We start from the raw sequence: 18985 nt of genomic DNA, 5'->3' as shown, positions 1-18985 counted from the left end.
TAATTATTGTGGCATATTTTTTAATTTTAGAAACTTCTCTCATTCCACACCAGCAGGCAATCATAGCTTATTTGTATTTAAATATAAAATTGTATTATGGGTAAATTCTTATGTTTTAAGAGCCTATAAGCCTCACAAAGAACCAAATGAATGAAAGATAAAACACTGACAGTATCAAATCTGACATGATGTAATTATGAATACTTATATTCCCTAAGGTGCTGTGCCCCGTGAACAATTCTACTTCATGTATGAATGATGGAAGAGGGTCAGAAATAGATCATTTTAAAGAACATTTAAGGATAGTGTCATTTTGGTCATAGTAACCACTACACAGTAAGTGGCCATAATATGGCAGATTAGTGGATATTTTATATTTTATAACACAGACTTTTATATCAATGTGTGTACAATCTGTAACGTAAGTGGAGTTGGAATGTTTTGTTTTAGCTCAAGTACACACAATTAGTGAACCAGAACAGTGTGAGAACTAGGGTTTGTGATCACCTCACAAGGTGGAGTTTAAAAGTTACACCATATTACAGACATGGCCTGCTGCTAAGGGTTTTTATACATGCATCGATCTGTCTGCGAATCTGGAGCTTATGGAATGGACTCCGAGTGGTTATGGATGGAGATGGAGCTGTGAGGTCAGCCAGACGCTGAGCTGGAAGACAGCCGTTCACAGAGACCGCCGCTTGTTATGGCTTACCACTCTGTAGTACCTTCAGTTCATGAAGGAAACCATGATTTACCTCTGCAGCTCCCATATTCTGGCTACTAAGATTTTAAAAATTCTTAAAAAAAAAAAGAAAAACCCAAACCATTTAACTTTAAGCATATCCCAAACCTCAACCTCATTTGTTACCAGACCACATAGAAGCCTAGCTATTTTCTATTCTGGACAAAACAGTTATCCAAGAGTCTACTTAACAAAATCAGTACAGGAAGGTGGAGTGGAAACTGAATCCTCTGCTCTGAAATCTTTTCTAGGATGAAAGTGTGGGCTTCGAGAGTATCGAGGTTTCAAAGCCATAGATGAAGGATGGGAAAAGCTTCTTCTCACAGAATGTAACCTTGGTTCCTATTGAGAGATTTAAACAAAGTTAAGGTTTTAATGCACTTTAATGGCTCTCATTTTTATAATTACTTAAGGGAAAGATTAAAAAAATAAGATTTAACTGTGTCTGGATTTGTTTTTAGACAGCACTGGGGATCTAATTCAAGCCTTGTGTGTGCTAGCTAGTCAAGCCTGGTCTACCACTGAGCTACATACAGCCCCAGCCCTGGGTCTGGATTCTGAGGAAAGTGTTTTTCAGGACAGGACATACTCGTATGAAGAGTAGGCTAACTTTCTAATCTGCTAGGCAGGGAGGCATCCTATGCTATAAAGAAATCAGGATCTGAGAATTGCCATATTCAATGAGATTTCTAAATTATCTTATACTTTCTTTGGTCATCTCTAAACTTTGGTTAAGTTTATTTTTATTTTTTACAAAAATTATGTGCTTATGATTAGATCTTAAAGGCAAGAAAGCACTATCAAGAGAAAAATCAACAGATGATTAGCATAGTAAATATTACAGATAAACATTCTTACTGTTAAGCAAATCATTTAATGAATAACTTTTGTTTCAACAAGTGACTTATTTGATCTACTGCAAAATATAAAGACTGCTAGAGATAGCCCCCTGCTTAAGACACTGGAAATACGAAAAGGCCTACTTTAGAGCACCCAAGGAAGGCAAATCCTGTTGCCTAGAAATCTTGTCAGTCATTCTGTCTCTTTTAAATGACTGGCGTTTGATACTGTGATTAAAGACTAAAGTCACCGAGGAGGCAGTGTCTGTGGCATACTGAATGAAACTTTAGAAGCGCTCAGCCTAGACCAACTTCCTGTGGGCACAGACCTAGTCCAGGAGCTCCTCTACAGACCTAACTCACGTGCCACGCACAAGTAAGGGATGGATACGATTTCTGAGATCGAAAAGCCAAGTTTCTGCACAGGGAAATGTTCCGGTGTAGTTTCAGCTTCTATGATCCCACACACAGAGCCCGGACTCACTGATCACTGGAGCTCTGAGCAGCCCTGCGTTTCAACTAACGCGGCAGTGCTAGGGCACGTGCCTCAGGGCAAATCCACAAAGACAGTGCGTCACGTCAAAGTGCAGTAACGATCTGGATGCTTCTGGGGTTAAACATGATTTAGTGGGCAATTAGTTTATTATTAACATTTTAAGATACTCTGTGACATTACGAAATAGTCTTCCAGCTTGAAAAGAATGTTAGGATGTATTGTAACAAGCTAAAGAATTCTTTTTCTCAAAGATCAGTATTATAAGAAAATTTATTCCAATGACATTAGGCTATAGTAGCTCAGGCAGTTCTTACAAATATTCGAGTTCAGAAGACCATAGACAATTTTGATAGTAACCTTTACCTTAGAATTAGATCAAATTTGGGGCTGGAGAGATGTCTCAGTGGTTAGACACCAAGCACTGCTCTTTCAGAGGACACAGTTTGATTCCTAGCACCCACATTAGGTGGCCCGCAAGCACCTGCATCTCCAGCTCTAGGGTATCTGCCATCTCTGGCCTCTGCGGGTGCCTGCAACTCACATGCCCATAACCACACGCACACACATCACAATTAGAAACAGTTAATTTAGAGTTAGATCAGATTTTATCTTCATAAAAATGGTTTGAGTCTAGTGCTTATCACTAGGATGTAACAAACCAGGCTTGAATGGCCGTTCCCCAGCTAGCAGAGCAGGGGCTGTAGCTCAGAACTAAGATAACAGAACTAGACGGAGAGAGCATGCTCAAAGAGTGATGGACGCCTGCACTGTAGATACTAGCAAGAGAAATGGAGAGGAAGACAGAAAAATATTTCAGCGGTGGATTTGTTTTAAAAATTTTGAAATGTGTTATGTTCTCAAGAGAGTGGATGGCGCTATCTTTTGCTGTCTGAAGATTTTCTGGGCTACCTTAGAAGCCCTTTCTTCTTACCATGTGTTTCTTGTATCTCCTAGAACGCTGACTTGCACGATACTTTAAAAGCTTATTTTTACAAAACAAAGGGCTCTACATTCTACTTCAGAGACGCCTGGTCAATCATGCTCACTCACGATTCTATTCATAAAGACCAGAAACTGAAAACAGCCAACACGCCAGTCAACAAGGAATGGACAAAAAAATGTGGAATAGTTAACAGTGAAACCAGCCGGGCAGTAGTAGCACGCCTTTAATCCCAGCACTCGGGAGGCAGAGGCAGGCGGATCTCTGTGAGTTCGAGACCAGCCTGGTCTACAAGAGCTAGTTCCAGGACAGGCTCCAAAGCCACAGAGAAACCCTGTCTCAAAAAACCAAAAACAAACAACAACAACAAAACAGTGAAACCAGCAGGGTGTGGTGGTGCACGCCTTTAATCCCAGAATTTGGGAAGCTGAAGCAGGCGGATCTCTGGTTTATAGAGCAAATTCCAGGACATCCATGGCTACACAGAGAAAACTTTGTTTTGAAAAAAGAAAAAGTGAAATAATAAAACTCATAGGTAAATAGATGTAGCTAGAAAAAAAACCCATCCTGAGTGAGATAACAAAGTCCAAAAGACAAACATGGTATGTATTCACCTCTATGTGGATGCTAGAGCTGATGAGTTATCTTAGATAAGCCAGCTACAATCCACATGGCCATAGAGGGGGACTGGATTGCCCTAGGAATCTGGCTGAATGTGGGCTACTAGGGTGGAGGGAGGAGGAGTGCATTCAGACAGCTAAGTCAGGGCTATCTGAGAGGTCATAAGGGAACAGCACAGTAGAAGCTTCTTAAAATATATGCACATACGTAAGTGATCTAAATGGAATTGCCAAAAAATGGGGGAGACAGAGCCCCAACTGGACGTCTTTTGTTGCTAAAAACCATTCTAGTTCTGGGACTGGGTTACATCTAATCGAGTTGTTGGTCTACAACCCAGTCAATTGCTAAGGCTACTGATTACTCCCACAAACTGGTGGTAAGGCCCCACTGCTGAGGACAACTCTTGCCTCACAGAGCCTTCACGCCTACTGACACCTGTCCAGGGTGCTGGAAGGTGCTCTGCATGCTACCGAAGGAAAAGGTAAACACTAACCCAGCTCCACCACATCTCATCTACGATGGTGTCCTACATGCAACGTGTGCCAGTACAATGGTGGCACACAGCTGGGGACTAGCCACCCTACCTGACTCCAGAGGAGATGGAGCCCATCCCCGACACAGCTCGGGTGGCCAAGAACCGAGACTAGACAGGCCAGGGACCCAGGGGAAAACCAAATACTGCTGTTCTGCTAAAGAACATAGCAACAGGATTCCTATGACATTCTCTACTCATAGATCAGCCATCATCAGGGGTGTTTCCCCCTGCAGTAGAATAAATACAGGGGTCCACAGCTGGACAGTGTGCAGAGAGTGAGGGGCTTGGGACACTCAGCCCTAAATGTGATGTCTCCATCACACCCCTCCCCTTGGTGCTCAGGGAACCCTGCAGGAGAGGAGGCAGAAAGTGTAAGAGCCAGAGAGGTTAGAAACACAAGGAAACACAGCGGGGCCAATATGCATATGAACTCCAGAGCCTGTGGCAACACACACAGGCACCCCCTCCCCAGGCCTGGGCCTTATGGGGTCCCAGCGTTGAGAGGAGGAGTGGACAGAAACCCCCGTTCCTAACCTGGATGGCATCTCCTATCTCCAATTGATAAACCTTCCCAAATGAAAACTTAGTTCTCTAATGACATCTCACTGGGAGTACAAAACACCATTAAGGGTAGGCCCCATGCCCAGCAGTAGAGGGCAGACAGAATGAACTCAATAGTATTTTTGGAAGAATGTTTCTTTCAAACTACTGTGGCAGGGCAGCCCCACCCCCAACCTTACAGAACTTTTGCTTATATGTGGTTTCTGGTTTTGTGTTCTTACGGGACTTCTGTGTTTGCCAACTTGTGTCTCTGCGTCTGTATTTGTTTCTTGTGCTTTTTCTTTGGCTTATTGTTTTTCTGTCTGTTTTGTCTTGTCCAATTCAGGTTTGTAGGATTTTTATCTAATTATTATTTTAGGTGCCTTTTAGGTTTCTAATAGCAGGAAAGGGTGTGGATTTGGGGGGGGGGAGAGGTGGGGAGATCTGGGAGGAGTTAGGGAAGGGGAACTATGAGAATATATTATATGACAAAACCTTGGCTGGGTGTGCCTGATTGCTACACATCTGTAGAAGTAAAACTTTTTGCCTTCTAAAAGCAAAACAACTATTTTATAGTTATAAACCGTTTTGTCATGTATAATAAAGTACACTAGATTTCTAAGATTCATTTGTGTTATTACATGCTGTAATTCTATAATTTTAGGTTTCTAACAGGGAAGAAAGGCTTTCCTCTAAACATAATTTAGTTAGTTTAAATAGCACTCTAGCAACGGTTAGGATGGGAATAATGAAGTCAAAGAAGTCTAAGCCCAGCCTTTGGGGCTCAGTCTGCTTTCAGATCATGATTTTGAGTTAAATGTTACATTTCTAGTAATCCCTCAATTCATGAGGGATTCAGGACCCCAGAAGTAAAGCAACTGGTTACTATCAGGTCCTTATGGAAAAAGACATGGTATTTGCATGTAATTTCCACATCTCGCACATCTCTAGGTTCCTTATAATACTTAGTACAATGCAAATATTATATAAATGATTATAATATGGTATTGTTCAGAGGATATCAAGAAAAAACATCATGCTGAGTACAGATACAATTAAAGCAATTTTTGATTTGTAGTTGATTGAACCTGCACACAGAAAACCCATGGATGTAGAAAACCCATACATATGGCTTGTAATATGCTCATATACTGAAATTTCAATATCCATGGAAGAGCTGAAGTTTTATCAATTGCACTTATAGATCTTCCTTTTTGAATGATGATTTAAATTTATTAATGTGAAAAATTAAAAATTAGACAATTTTAGCTATTTTTGTGCTCCCTTTCATGTATCACACCGTGGGTTTGATCCTGTGCATCACATGAGATTGGCTGTGGCGGCACACAACTCTAATTCCAGTATCCAGAAGGTAGAGACACGAGGATCACAAAGTTTACAAGGTCCACCTTAGCTATGTGCAGACTGTTTCAAATAAAAGTCTAATTAAAATCTCCAGTAAAACAGAAACAAACTTTGGAAGAGGATGAACAAGCTACTACCAGGAGGAGTGGAAGCAGACCTGGACAAGACCTGATCCACAGGTCAATGGCTGTGGTTCCACAGAGAGGACTTGACAAGACCTGATCCACAGGTCAACGGCTGTGGTTCCACAGAGAGGACTTGACAAGACCTGATCCACAGGTCAACGGTTGTGGTTCCACAGAGAGGACTTGACAAGACCTGATCCACAGGTCAACGGCTGTGGTTCCACAGAGAGGACTTGACAAGACCTGATCCACAGGTCAACGGCTGTGGTTCCACAGAGAGGACTTGACAAGACCTGATCCACAGGTCAACGGCTGTGGTTCCACAGAGAGGACTTGACAAGACCTGATCCACAGGTCAACGGCTGTGGTTCCACAGAGAGGACTTGACAAGACCTGATCCACAGGTCAACGGTTGTGGTTCCACAGAGAGGACTTGACAAGACCTGATCCACAGGTCAACGGTTGTGGTTCCACAGAGAGGACTTGACAAGACATGATCCACAGGTCAACGGTTGTAGTTCCACAGAGAAGACTTGACAAGACCTGATCCACAGGTCAACGGTTGTGATTCCACAGAGAGGACTTGACAAGACCTGATCCACAGGTCAACGGCTGTGGTTCCACAGAGAGGACTTGACAAGACCTTGTCTACAGGCTAACGGTTGTGGCTTGTTTTTAAATTTCACTTCCCTTTGAGGCTGGAGAGATGGCTCAGCAGTTAAGATCACAGACTAACTCTTCCAGAGGACCCAGGTTCAATTCCCAGCCCCCTCATACAGTTTCAGCAGACCCAATGCCCCTTTTGGGCCTCCACAGGCACAAGGCTGGCGTGTGGTACATTATATGCAGTCAAAGTACCCATGTACCCCAAATACCACACGGAATAAAAATTGTAATTTTCATGTTGGCATGTGTCCTTCTTGCCTTTATGTGCCCCACGTGCACGCAGTGTCCACAAAAGCCAGCAGAGACCGCTGTGTCTCCTGGGACTAGAGCTCCCTGATATGGTGCTGGAAAACCTGGGCCCTCTACAAGAGGAATACGTGCCCTTACCTGCTGAGCCATCTCTCGAACCCCATGGCCTTCCTGTCTATGAAGGTGATGAAAATCAAGCCCCATCTGCTGCTCACGATGAAGGTGGAGCAAGGCTCAGGAGAACAAAGGGATTTGCTTCTGGGCCATGACAGTCCAAAGACTCATAATAAAACTTGACAGTTCCTAAGCACGAGTTATTACAAGAGCACACATGGTCTCCGTTTTATCATAATCCAGGTTCAGAATAAAGTAAATGGGTTGTATGGTCTCCGTTTTATCATAATCCAGATTCAGAATAAAGTAAATGGGTTGTATGGTCTCCGTTTTATCATAATCCAGATTCAGAATAAAGTAAATGGGTTGTATGGTCTCCGTTTTATCATAATCCAGATTCAGAATAAAGTAAATGGGTTGTATGGTCTCCGTTTTATCATAATCCAGATTCAGAATAAAGTAAATGGGTTGTATGGTCTCCGTTTTATCATATTCCAGATTCAGAATAAAGTAAATGGGTTGTATGGTCTCCGTTTTATCATAATCCAGATTCAGAATAAAGTAAATGGGTTGTATGGTCTCCGTTTTATCATAATCCAGATTCAGAATAAAGTAAATGGGTTGTATGGTCTCCGTTTTATCATAATCCAGGTTCAGAATAAAGTAAATGGGTTGTATGGTCTCCGTTTTATCATAATCCAGATTCAGAATAAAGTAAATGGGTTGTATGGTCTCCGTTTTATCATAATCCAGATTCAGAATAAAGTAAATGGGTTGTATGGTCTCTGTTTTATCATATTCCAGGTTCGGAGTTAAATCTATTTTTACCATCAATACATTTTAGGGGTTAAGATATCTTTTTTTTAATTGAAAAAATTTTCATATAATATATTCTGATTACTCTTTTCTCAGCCCCTAACTCTCTAGGTCCTTGCTACTCACTCAAGTCTTATCAGTAAACTCAAGAGTGTCTTCTCTTCAGCATGTCTCAGAAAACGTGGCCATCACATTGCACACCAGTGCCAGCCAGCCAAGGCGCCTGGCGCACTGAAGGTGAGGAGAGACATTACATTCTTTACTGTTATTTCAAAACAGCCGTGGAGATAAAAGCCAGGTGTGGTGATGGTCGCCAGTCGTCCTGACGTTCTAGTGGAGGCACAAGGGTCATTCAAGGTCATTTGCAGCTAAATAGCGAGGTCTTGGCCTGTCTGGGCTACTTGAGATCCTATCGTAACTCCCCCATCAATAAAGATGGAAATATAGTAACTTTACTTCTGTAGTGAAGTCTTAAATATTTTATGTGGAAAGAACTAATATTAACAAGGAATTAAATTTTGTATTTTACAAATCAGATTTTGGTCAGTTTCCTTCGGTTAGAAACAGACCCACAAACTCTGGTCCACAAATCTGAGGTGATCGATCAGTTGCATATCTGATGATTTCACACAGGGAACAGGATGAGGTGTGACATGAACCTCCAAACCCACCTGTTAATTCCATCTATAAACCCAGCACTGGTTATTGGATTTCTAGTGTACATCGTTGTTAGTAATGACATTATTAACATTGTAATATAGTTCTAATCAGTGTACCTTTTCTATTTTACATATGTACACACAGAAACAACTGTATAAGAGTGATAAAACAAACAATTATTCAGACAGTCCAGATTATCCAACTGTATTAAAAAAAACTAACAAACCAAAACCAGGAATGAGCTGGGTGGTGCTAGTGCACGTTTTTAATCCCTTGAGAGGAGGCAGGTGCATCTCTGAGTTAGAGGCCAGTCTGGTCTACAGAGTGAATTCCAGGACAGCCAGGGAAACACAGAGAACTCTGTCTTGAAAAAAACCAAAACCACCACCACCAATACAACAGAATGATTCAAGTGGTTATCCAAAATACTATCTGGAATTCAACTACTGGTTGATTCAAATCCCATTCAACAGAGAAAATACTAAAACAATTCACAGATTACAATAACCCTAAATTTCATTAACTACAGATGTCAAATGTCTTCATCTCCTTATTCTCTTGAGTTGAAATCTATGAAATCTTTTTTTTTTAAATCTTTTTTTTATTGAATCTATGAAATCTTAAGGAGACAGTGATGCGCTATCATATGCTTTCTAATTCACCTGATTTTTCAGACTTAGTCACAACAAGTAACTTCCTACCCACTGTCAACCTTTACATCTGTCTCTTAAGTGTCTATGACACAAAACAAGATTAACTGAAGGATTAAGAGGCCCTACCACTCTGTTCAAGTGAAAACGATCATGGTTTGCTTTTCTATATTTTCAAACTATATTATTATTAGGAACTACTGTGTACAACTTGTGGTTGTGCTTTAAGAGCACCAGTGAATTTAGAAGTGGAAGAAAGAAAAAAAGTGAAAGCCCAGAACGACATTCCTCAGTATGAATTAGTTACATTTAAGCAGTATTCCTTTAAGTAAACTGTCTGTCCCCACACTGACTTCCTGTCAGGCAACAGTGTGGGCTGTCTAGCGGATGACAGGCACACGCTCCGCGCCTGTCCCTGGGACTCTGAAATGCAGGAAGACTCTGTGCTCTCCTGTTTCTAAGAAATTTCCAAATCTGGAACTATAGTTACTAGAATTTTTTTTATCTACTGCCCTATGTACAGACCTGGATGGGATCCCCACTAGATTTAAACATCATTTGTATTATGACAAGACTGGAGCAAAACTCTGACAATTAATTATGAATTACATGTTTTTTGTTTTTCGAGACAGGGTTTCTCTGTAGCTTTGGAGCCTGTCCTTGGAATTAGCTCTTGTAGACTAGGCTGGCCTCGAACTCACAGAGATCCGCCTGCCTCTGCCTCCCGAGTGCTGGGATTAAAGGCGTGCGCCACCACCACCCAGCTGATGAATTACATTTTTAAAGTTTTCATTTTTACTTGAAAATGAAAGCAGGGATAACAATGTGTATGTGACAGACATGAAAATACCTTTGAGCACTATTATCTTTAGTGAAGAGGTTTTATGGAGCTCTCTAGGTAAGATGTTCTAGGGAACCCTTCAGTGGCATTCTCCTTTGAAGTGAATCTGCATTTTCACAGAATGGGACCTTTATTTGGTGTGGTCTCCCCTCTGGGTACCTTTCCTGTTGTTTCCTAGGCAACAGATTTTGCTTTATTGGAACTATCTCTTTCATAATTATGCCAGTATAAAAATTAAATTGGAAATATATACTTGCTTATTTCATTATTAGGAAATTTATGTCTACTATCTCATATCTGCAGAACCTAGACAAATAATCATGAGACTCGTAGGTAGAAAACAAAACTTGCGAGACTTGGCACTGTAAAGCCAGTGATGTTGAGTGACAAAATGTACAAAGTCAAATCTGTGCGCCCATGAAGCAGTCCAACAGATGCTGCAGGTGCACTAAAGAGCGCCCACTGCGGGTGGGAACCGGCAAACAGGTTCAACAGGGAGGATGGACGCTGGCCAGCACACCTCTAGGAATGCATGCACAGTAATGAAGGCACACAAGTGGAGAGCCAGCACAAACATGAGTATTACTATTATTTTATTTGGTTTTAATTTTGCAACAAGGTCTCACTGTGTAACTCTTGCTGACCTGAAACTGTATGTAGACCAGGTTGACCCTGAATTCCGAGATCCATCTGTCACTGCCTCCTGAGTGCTGGAATTGAAGGAACAAATGTACCACCATGCCTGCATTGTGAGTATGAGTCATATCTACCCTTCGGGCAGAAACTTTCCCTTTGTCTCTGGTGTGTGTGTGTGTTTGAAAAAACATGAGCACTTGAGTGTAGCTGCATGCACTTCTGTGTGGAGGTCAAACTCAGGTGCCACGTACCTTGCTTTCTGAGACAGGGTCTCTACCATGACTTGGCAATGGCTGGGTAGGCTGTGCTGTCTTTCCAGGTCTGAGATTATGGTGTGAGTCACCATGCAGAGCTGTCTTATATGACTTGTGGGAACTGAACTCAACTCCTCCTGACTTCATGGCAAGCGCTTTCCTAACTGAGGATCTCTCCAGCCTTCCTTTGCCTCTTTTACATCTAGTGAGACTTCAGAATACGTTTTAGTCAAAGGTATAGGACTAGAAGTTAAAATCTATTTAATAGTAGCAATGGAACACTGAGATATGCAGTCTTCTGAATGTTGTTTCCAGGCCTTTGATTCTGAATTTTGATATTACCCAAGTACAATTTTTGGGAAATATACAAAGAATTTTGAGTGTGACTCCATTCCAAACTGAAGAAATCACCTCATCAAGATAAAGTTTTAAAATCTGAATACCCCTTTCTCTCTTGACTGCATCTTAGATTTTGGCAAAACAAGTCATGTAAACGCACACACATATGTTTACAGTACCCACTCAATAGTGAATCTCAGGTGGAACTTCTTCAGACTGATTTTTCACAGTGAGTACTAAACAAGTCAACTTGTTTACTTTAAAAAACTGTTGACGATATACTAAAGATAGAAATAAATAAATGGGTTTCACTTGGAATGTGATTTCTGCTTTCTCATTCTATTTTTAGAGGCAGCATATTTGGCTTACCAAGCTAAGCCAAGAAGGACAAATGATATTATCCATAATTCAATTGTCAATAAATTCCAAAGTTTTTATTAATTTCTCAAAATAAAGCTAACTTCAAGACTGTATACATGCATGAATCATATGTGTATATGATGTATATAAGAACACACATAATATACATGTTTACATGTATGTATGCTTATCATTTATATAACTGCAGAAGAAGCACACTGGGCATGGATTATTATCAGAATTCTTTGTCCAATAATATAATACATCATTAATTTTTATTAACAGTCCAGGATTTGTTTAGCATCATGTTTAACATTTTAAAAATCAAACAGTAACCTTTTTTGTTCTGGGGAACAGTGATATTAAAAAAGATTTCTAACATCACTGGTTAATATATTATTTTCTAAATTACAGAATGAAATCTTTTGAAATTTCATTATGGGACTTACTAGTCTATTTAATTTTAAAAATTGAGAATAATTAGTGCACAAGACGTTTGTATGCCAGTATACAGACATGGGGTCCTACCATTCTCAGGGAACCATTTGACTGACAGACATACTCATTATGGTTTCAAAAGAAAAACGTCTATCTGACTCATGGGAAAAAGTCTGGGATCTGATCATTTTGTTTCTGTTGCTGCGGCCAAGCATGGGCTGCTCGGGGTGGCACGGGTGAGGAAGGGCAAGTTAGCATGGTCACACTAGTATTAGACTTTTCTCCTTCTGCTCTCCAATCCCAAGTCAGGGAAGAACTGCGAGTCAACACAAAACGAGGCATTTCTCGTCCTACTACAGAGATTTTCCTGATTAGAAACATATGACTTGTTAAACAATGAATCCTTCTATTATTTTCCAAGTTTATACTGGAAGTTGGCCCTAGAACTAGAATCTAGTTTTCTCTTGGTGTAAGAAATAATTTTACATCTTATGAAAATAATTGTCTTTCTAGAATTAATTGTATGTAGTCGTGTGTATTGCTAACAATGAAACACAGGAGGAAAGCATTCTAAGAGTACGAAATCACTGGATAGTAGATGATAATGTCAGAAGGGGGCCCTTCTTCTATAAAAATTCTAGGTGGATTAACATTATATAAAAACTTTGGTATCAAATGGATGATGACATATGACGTTACACTTTTATCTAAAACAAAAAATTTAATATAGTTAAATTAATTAGATGAAAAGCAAGAATTTGATCATGTTGGTGCTCTTTCTAGTATCTGGGAGATGTTATCATAAAATATGAACTACTATGTAAATTCAGAAAACCATGGCAGGAGAAACACTAATGAGTAGCAGTAACAAATGAGAAACTTTAGAGAAAGCATAGCAAGTGGTAACCCAGCAAAACAAATGGACAAACCGGACTGCTAAAGCTACTGCAGCCTGTACGTTACACAAGTATTCAAATTCTATTAGACCAGACATGACTCCGATCCAAAATGTTTAAGTATCAAAGATAGAAAACAAACTGTCGAAAAATCTGAGAGTAAAAGAAGTAACACAAAACAGAGAAAATGAAAGACACCTCACTAGTGTTGGGATAGCTATTATTTATGGAATGGATAAAACATGTAGAAAGTGTTACTGCAATTTAACTAACATAAAAAGCCAAATGCCACATCTACCTAATTAAAAATTGTAAAACAGCAGTAAAAGCAAATTTCATCAAATTCAGACAGCTTATAATGGAATAAATAAGTATGGTGAGATATTAACTAACCCTAAGTTTCACAACGGGCAGCTTCTAGCCGGTTCCTTGAAGCTGGATCTTGGTCACACAAGGATCAATGGACAAGAAATCAGTTGAGCTGGACTAGAGCTGCCCAAATTGTCTTAATAATGAATGCTCCACACTGTCTGTTAAGTAAAGAGAAAATACAGATCAGGAGACCGGAGTGAAAAAAGATTAAGAATAGATGAGTGCAGAACATAACCAACAGTTACTAAAGACTTGCTTGCAGAAGGTGGTACTTAGGAAATTAGTTTGCTAGGGAGGGAGAAGCTGGCAGTGCAGACACTGAGAACCCAGCTCTTGCTCATGTCTTGCTTTCCAAGAACTTACAATCTGCACTGGACACTCCCTCATCTAGTGTCATGGTGTAAATATTCATTATATACAACAGGACAAGGTCAGCCCAGATTACAAGGGAGCTAGAATATTAACTTCTATCTGGTGGATTAAAACCCACATTTAAGAAAGTGTAGAGGCATCTTGTAGAAGGCTGCCTAGGAGGCTGTTAACACAGACAGCACCCTTTGAGTTGGACTGGTAGACAGGCATACAGTGTTTACCAGTGAGCGCTGGAGCCCCCCCCACATGCAAGCTGCCCCGGGGTTGTTGCTGTGCTGGAAGCACTAACTGGGGCCCGAGAGCAGCACTGTTGGGCAATGGGCCCTTGAACACTTTAGGTGCAGTACCAATCTCGACAGCATGAAACGGAAGGACCCCAACTTCAGCCGACTAACCCTTTCACCTGGCAGGATCCAGTATTAGACGACTTCTAGACAAAAGCTGTTTCATTATGTTTTTTCTCTAATATTATTTTATTGCTTTTAAATTTCTTGTCCCTTTCATCATATCTTCTATTATTATTTTTAAAATATTGTATATTGAAGCCTTTTATTTGACCTAAATGTTCTTTTTACTTCAACTTTTATTTTATGTTTTTGAAACAGGGTCTCTCTTTTTGCTTCTACTTTTAAAATAAAGCATTTCCGTAAGACCTTAAATACACTGTGAGGCAAAGTTCACCATTTTGCTTAACACGCAGTTTGGTCTTCCTATGGGCAAGCTGCCTTCTGATTTTCTTTCAATGGAACACTGTTTTCATTGTGCATATTCACTGTACATGAAGGTATGGTGTCCACACAAGTGTACAATACACACTGAACACATTTTGCCCTCCCCTTTCACCACCTGGACAGTTTCACATCTACTTCACGTCAGACAGAGAGGTGAGTTTATGCATTGTTCAGCCTGTGACATGGCTACTTTTCAATGCTCTTATTCATATCTGTAGTGAGACAGTAAAAAAAACTTAAAAAATGAACTTGTGTGAGCAAGTTTAAAAATGTGGACTTGGAGAATGCAGAGGAGAAAACATCTATAATTTTTAAACAGAAACATTATTCCTCAATAGGACAAGAGAGTTGAAGGCAAGACTGCATTCATCAAATGAAACGTGAGAACACAAACTATCAGAGAGGAGAAACCTGAACAGAGAGTGCCGCAGAAGATCCCTACTTCAGACAGACAACCACAACAAAAAACTGATTCTGCAGACTCATCCACCAGGCACACAGCCACTGCTACAGCCGTAAGCCAAGGGTGCTGGGTTCCAACCCAATCTGGCAGCTGGAGCTGGCATTATTTTGTGGCATTGGTTTTTGCAGGAATGAAAAGATTTAAGATTCAGGGGAGAGGTTACAGGGTTTTGTTCCCTAGTTTCTGAGTGCCACTAAGGCCAGGCACCGTGTGCAAGGTCGGAGTTCTTGCAAAGAGACTGTTAAGCTGCTATGTGGAACTGTGAAGGTAAAGTTCAAGTTGCGATGTAGATTCTAGGGTGTTGGAGATACAAGGACCATAGGATGTCTACCAAAGAAAGCCAGAGACAGTAAATAGAGCCAGCCCAAGAGCATGGTCCCATGTGCTGCAGTCAGCTGAGCGGGAGTGGCAGGAAAGGCCTATTGATGGAACTTGGAGTCCACACAATTTCAGGAACTCCAGATGATGAACATGGAGCTTAAGGATTTGGTGTTTTACCTGCTTAGCTTTTTGGTTTTGCTTTGATCTGATCTTTCCTTTGCTATATCCTCATTCTTCTCTTTTGGGATGGGAATATTTATTTACTCTATATCATTGAATACTGGAAGTATGTAACTTACTATTTGAATGAAGTTAAAAAATGAGATTGTCTGAGTCTCAGAAGAGACTCTGTTCTTCAACTGGATATCAGTTTTGGAACTGTTAAAGACTACGGGGATTTCTGAAGTCGGAGCGAATACGTTTTGCATTATGAGATGGGCACTAGTCTATGCGGATGAGTGGAAGACTTGGTTTAAAAGTGATATATGCTTGGTAGTTGTCTCGACAGCTGTGACAAAACACCAGGAGCAAAGAGATTTATTTCTGCCTATAACTCTCAGGTCCCACTCCAGCAGGGCGGGGATTTGGGAGGCAGGAGCTGACGCAGAGGCCCTTGAGGGATACTTTGCTGTCTCCCTCCTCATGGCTTGCTTAGCTTGCTTTCTTTCACAACCAAAGACCACTTTCTAATACAGCCCAAGGCACCACCTACAATGGGCTATACCCTCCACACCAACCACTAATTAAGAAAATGTACCACAGGCGTGCCTACAGGCCACTCTCTTTCAACCCCTAATTAGGAAACTCCCACAGGCTTGACTAGATATAGGCCACTCTATGGAGGCATTTTCTCTGTTGTGCTTTCTTCAGAAAATACTAGCGTGTGTCAAGATGATGAAAAACACCCAAGCAGGGCAGCCGTGAAGGTGACAAGAGATTGATCTGTTATGGTTATATTGTCACTTTCACAGGGTCTGGGAGTGAGCTTCTGCTGGGATTTGTCTTGGGCCATCTAGATTAGAATAATAGCAGGCAGTTTGGGTGGCCCATTCCTGGGGTTATAGTCCTGGACTGAATAAAACAGAAGGAAGCCCCATTCTGACTGTGTATGCTTCAAGCTCTGGCTGTTACGTCACCATGGAATCTGCAGTGATGAACTCTCAACAGTGAACCAAAATAAAGCCCTTCTTCCTTGACAAGCTTTCTCAGGTACTTTGTTGCAGTAACGAGACAGGTAACCAACACAGGGGCACACTGACATTTCACCTCATCGCAAGTCCCCCTTTGAAAGGTTTTTATTACATGTAGTTTACAGTGGCCCAAAAGTCACTAATGGAAAAAAATCAAGAAATAAACAATTGGACTGTTTTAAATTGCTTATTCGTCTGATCCCAACATGTTCTGGGTGTGATTACCCCCTTGCCCATCATATTCACCCACTACTGAGCTATATATTAGTTGTGTTATCAGATTAGTGTTTGTGTATACATAGCATTTGCTACTATCTGGGGTTTGAGGCATTTCCTGGGATCTGACAATACTAAATGAGATGTCCATTTGGAATGAAAGAAAAGCCTCACCTTCCATCTACATGCTTTTCCAAGGCAGGTAAAGTTAAAAAGTTAGTGAAGTATGTGATATAATATAAAATCCCACTGCTTACTCTCATCTTCAAAGTCGAGGAAGACATTTAAAAAAATGTTTAGAAAAATATTCTGTAAGGGATTATGGTTTCATAAACTCAATCTTATGCTATGAAAGGTAAGGGGCTCATTCACGTGGTCTGGGTTTTAAGGGTAGCAAACAAAAAAGAGAACGTCCAATTAGAAGGAACGATAGAGTCAGAATGCATAGAAAATGCTCAGACCAAAAATGGAAGCATATAATTTCATATGAAAAACAGATGTACTATATGATAGGTAGATATCCTCCGAAAGGTTCTTAAAAATTAGACTGTCTCATCAGCTCATATATAATCCTCCACAGTGGTTAACAAGAATTTCTTTTACTTAACTTTTTGCATCTGTATGTATATATGTATATATATGTTGAACATATTCCCACTTATAGCCCCATTTCTTCTTTAATTCTCAACCCTCCACTCTAATGTTAGTCCCATCTGTTTAAACAGGTCTATTTTCATTTTATATCATACAAACATACATGCTTTTATGTATCTGCATAAAATCTAGGAACTACAAATGAGAGAAGACAAAGTATCTGTCTTTCTAAAATTGCCCAATTCACTTAATATGACTGCTTTCAGTTGTATCTAACTAATAACTAATTTTAATTTTTACTGCTCTTCCACCTCAGACAGTTATTCTGGATAGTAAGAATTTATAGTACATCCAGTATTAGAATAGCCCATAGGTGTTTGATCCAATAATCCACATTAAACTAAAAATAGATTAGCAAAACCCAGAAATACACTCAATACCTACTTCATATTAGGCTTGAAGAAGAAGAATTATCCTGACAGTGTGTTAATCCAAAGGTCATACATTGATATTCTACAGGCCAAGTCCCACAGGAGTTGCGGGTAGAACTTGGAAGAGTTGGTGTGATCTTTCTCATGGCTCATATGTAAGATCTGGCCTCCAGTGAGTGAGTGAGGACGTCAGCTCCCAGGAGCTGCTCCACCCCACTCCTGCCTGCTGCTGTGCTCCCTGCCATGATGACCACAGACTCTGAAAGTGTAAGCAAGCCCCCAGTTAAATGCTTTCTCCTAAAGATTCCTTGGTCACAGCGACAGCAGGAGAAGGACGGATAGAGAGGTTCTGGTCAGTGGGGGCTTAGTTATAGTTAGACAGGAGTAAGATTTAGTGTGCTCTTATAAAGTAGTCAAAGATAACAATAAAAATGTGTGTACCACTGCAGGCTCAAGACTAGCTTGAGCTACATAATTAGATACTGTCTCAAAAACATTCTTGGAAGTATTAAAAGTACTTTTAAAATAATAAAATCCTGTTATTAGCAATGTGTGTGGAACTTGGAACTCATCATGTTGAGAAAGATAGCCTAGACACAAAGAAAGTAGTGCATGGTCTTCCTTCTGAGATCTAAAAGAAAAGTAGTGCATGGTCTTCCTTCTAGATCTAAAAGGTGTGCGCCCACACATGCTCGTGCATTATAAACAAATAAATGTAAAAATGTAAAACAAGAATAAAAGGGAGCTTGCTTTCATTCTCTCCGTTCTTCTATCCTGTGGGTTGTGACCCTTTGGAAGTGGCATGTCAGATATCCCGCACATCGGATATCCCACGTATCAGATATTCTGAATATAAGATATCCCGCATATCGGTTATCCTGCATTATGGATATTCAGCATATCAGATATTTATATTGCGATTCAGAACAGTAGCAAAGTTACCATTATAAAGTAGCCATGAAGTAATTTTATGGTTGGGTCACCACAGCATGGCTGTATCAAGGTGTCACAGCATAGGAAGGTTGGGAACCACTGTGTAAGGGTACAATGGGAAGACAGACATTTGCATGTCAGGCCCTGCATTTCCCAGCTTCCAAAACTGAGAAATCAACACATGTTGCTTAAGCCGCCCAGCTTATGGTACAGCTGTCAGAGAAGACTGAACTAAGGAAG

General features: G+C 40.5%; 1 protein-coding gene across 1 annotated transcript in view; it reads right to left on the bottom strand.

Moving 5' to 3' along the window:
• Positions 1-925: 925 nt before the first annotated feature.
• Positions 926-18985, bottom strand: part of Boll (boule RNA binding protein) — a 66736-nt gene continuing 48676 nt past the window's right edge. The window contains exon 11 of the mRNA XM_075956336.1: positions 926-1084. Coding sequence (XP_075812451.1) covers positions 926-1084 — 159 coding nt within the window. The remainder of the gene's footprint in view (positions 1085-18985) is intronic.

Source organism: Microtus pennsylvanicus, chromosome 22 (assembly GCF_037038515.1).
Source record: "Microtus pennsylvanicus isolate mMicPen1 chromosome 22, mMicPen1.hap1, whole genome shotgun sequence".
NCBI lineage: Eukaryota > Metazoa > Chordata > Mammalia > Rodentia > Cricetidae > Microtus > Microtus pennsylvanicus.
Note: the sequence above shows the minus strand (reverse complement) of the source record. Positions and strands in the feature narration are given on the sequence as shown.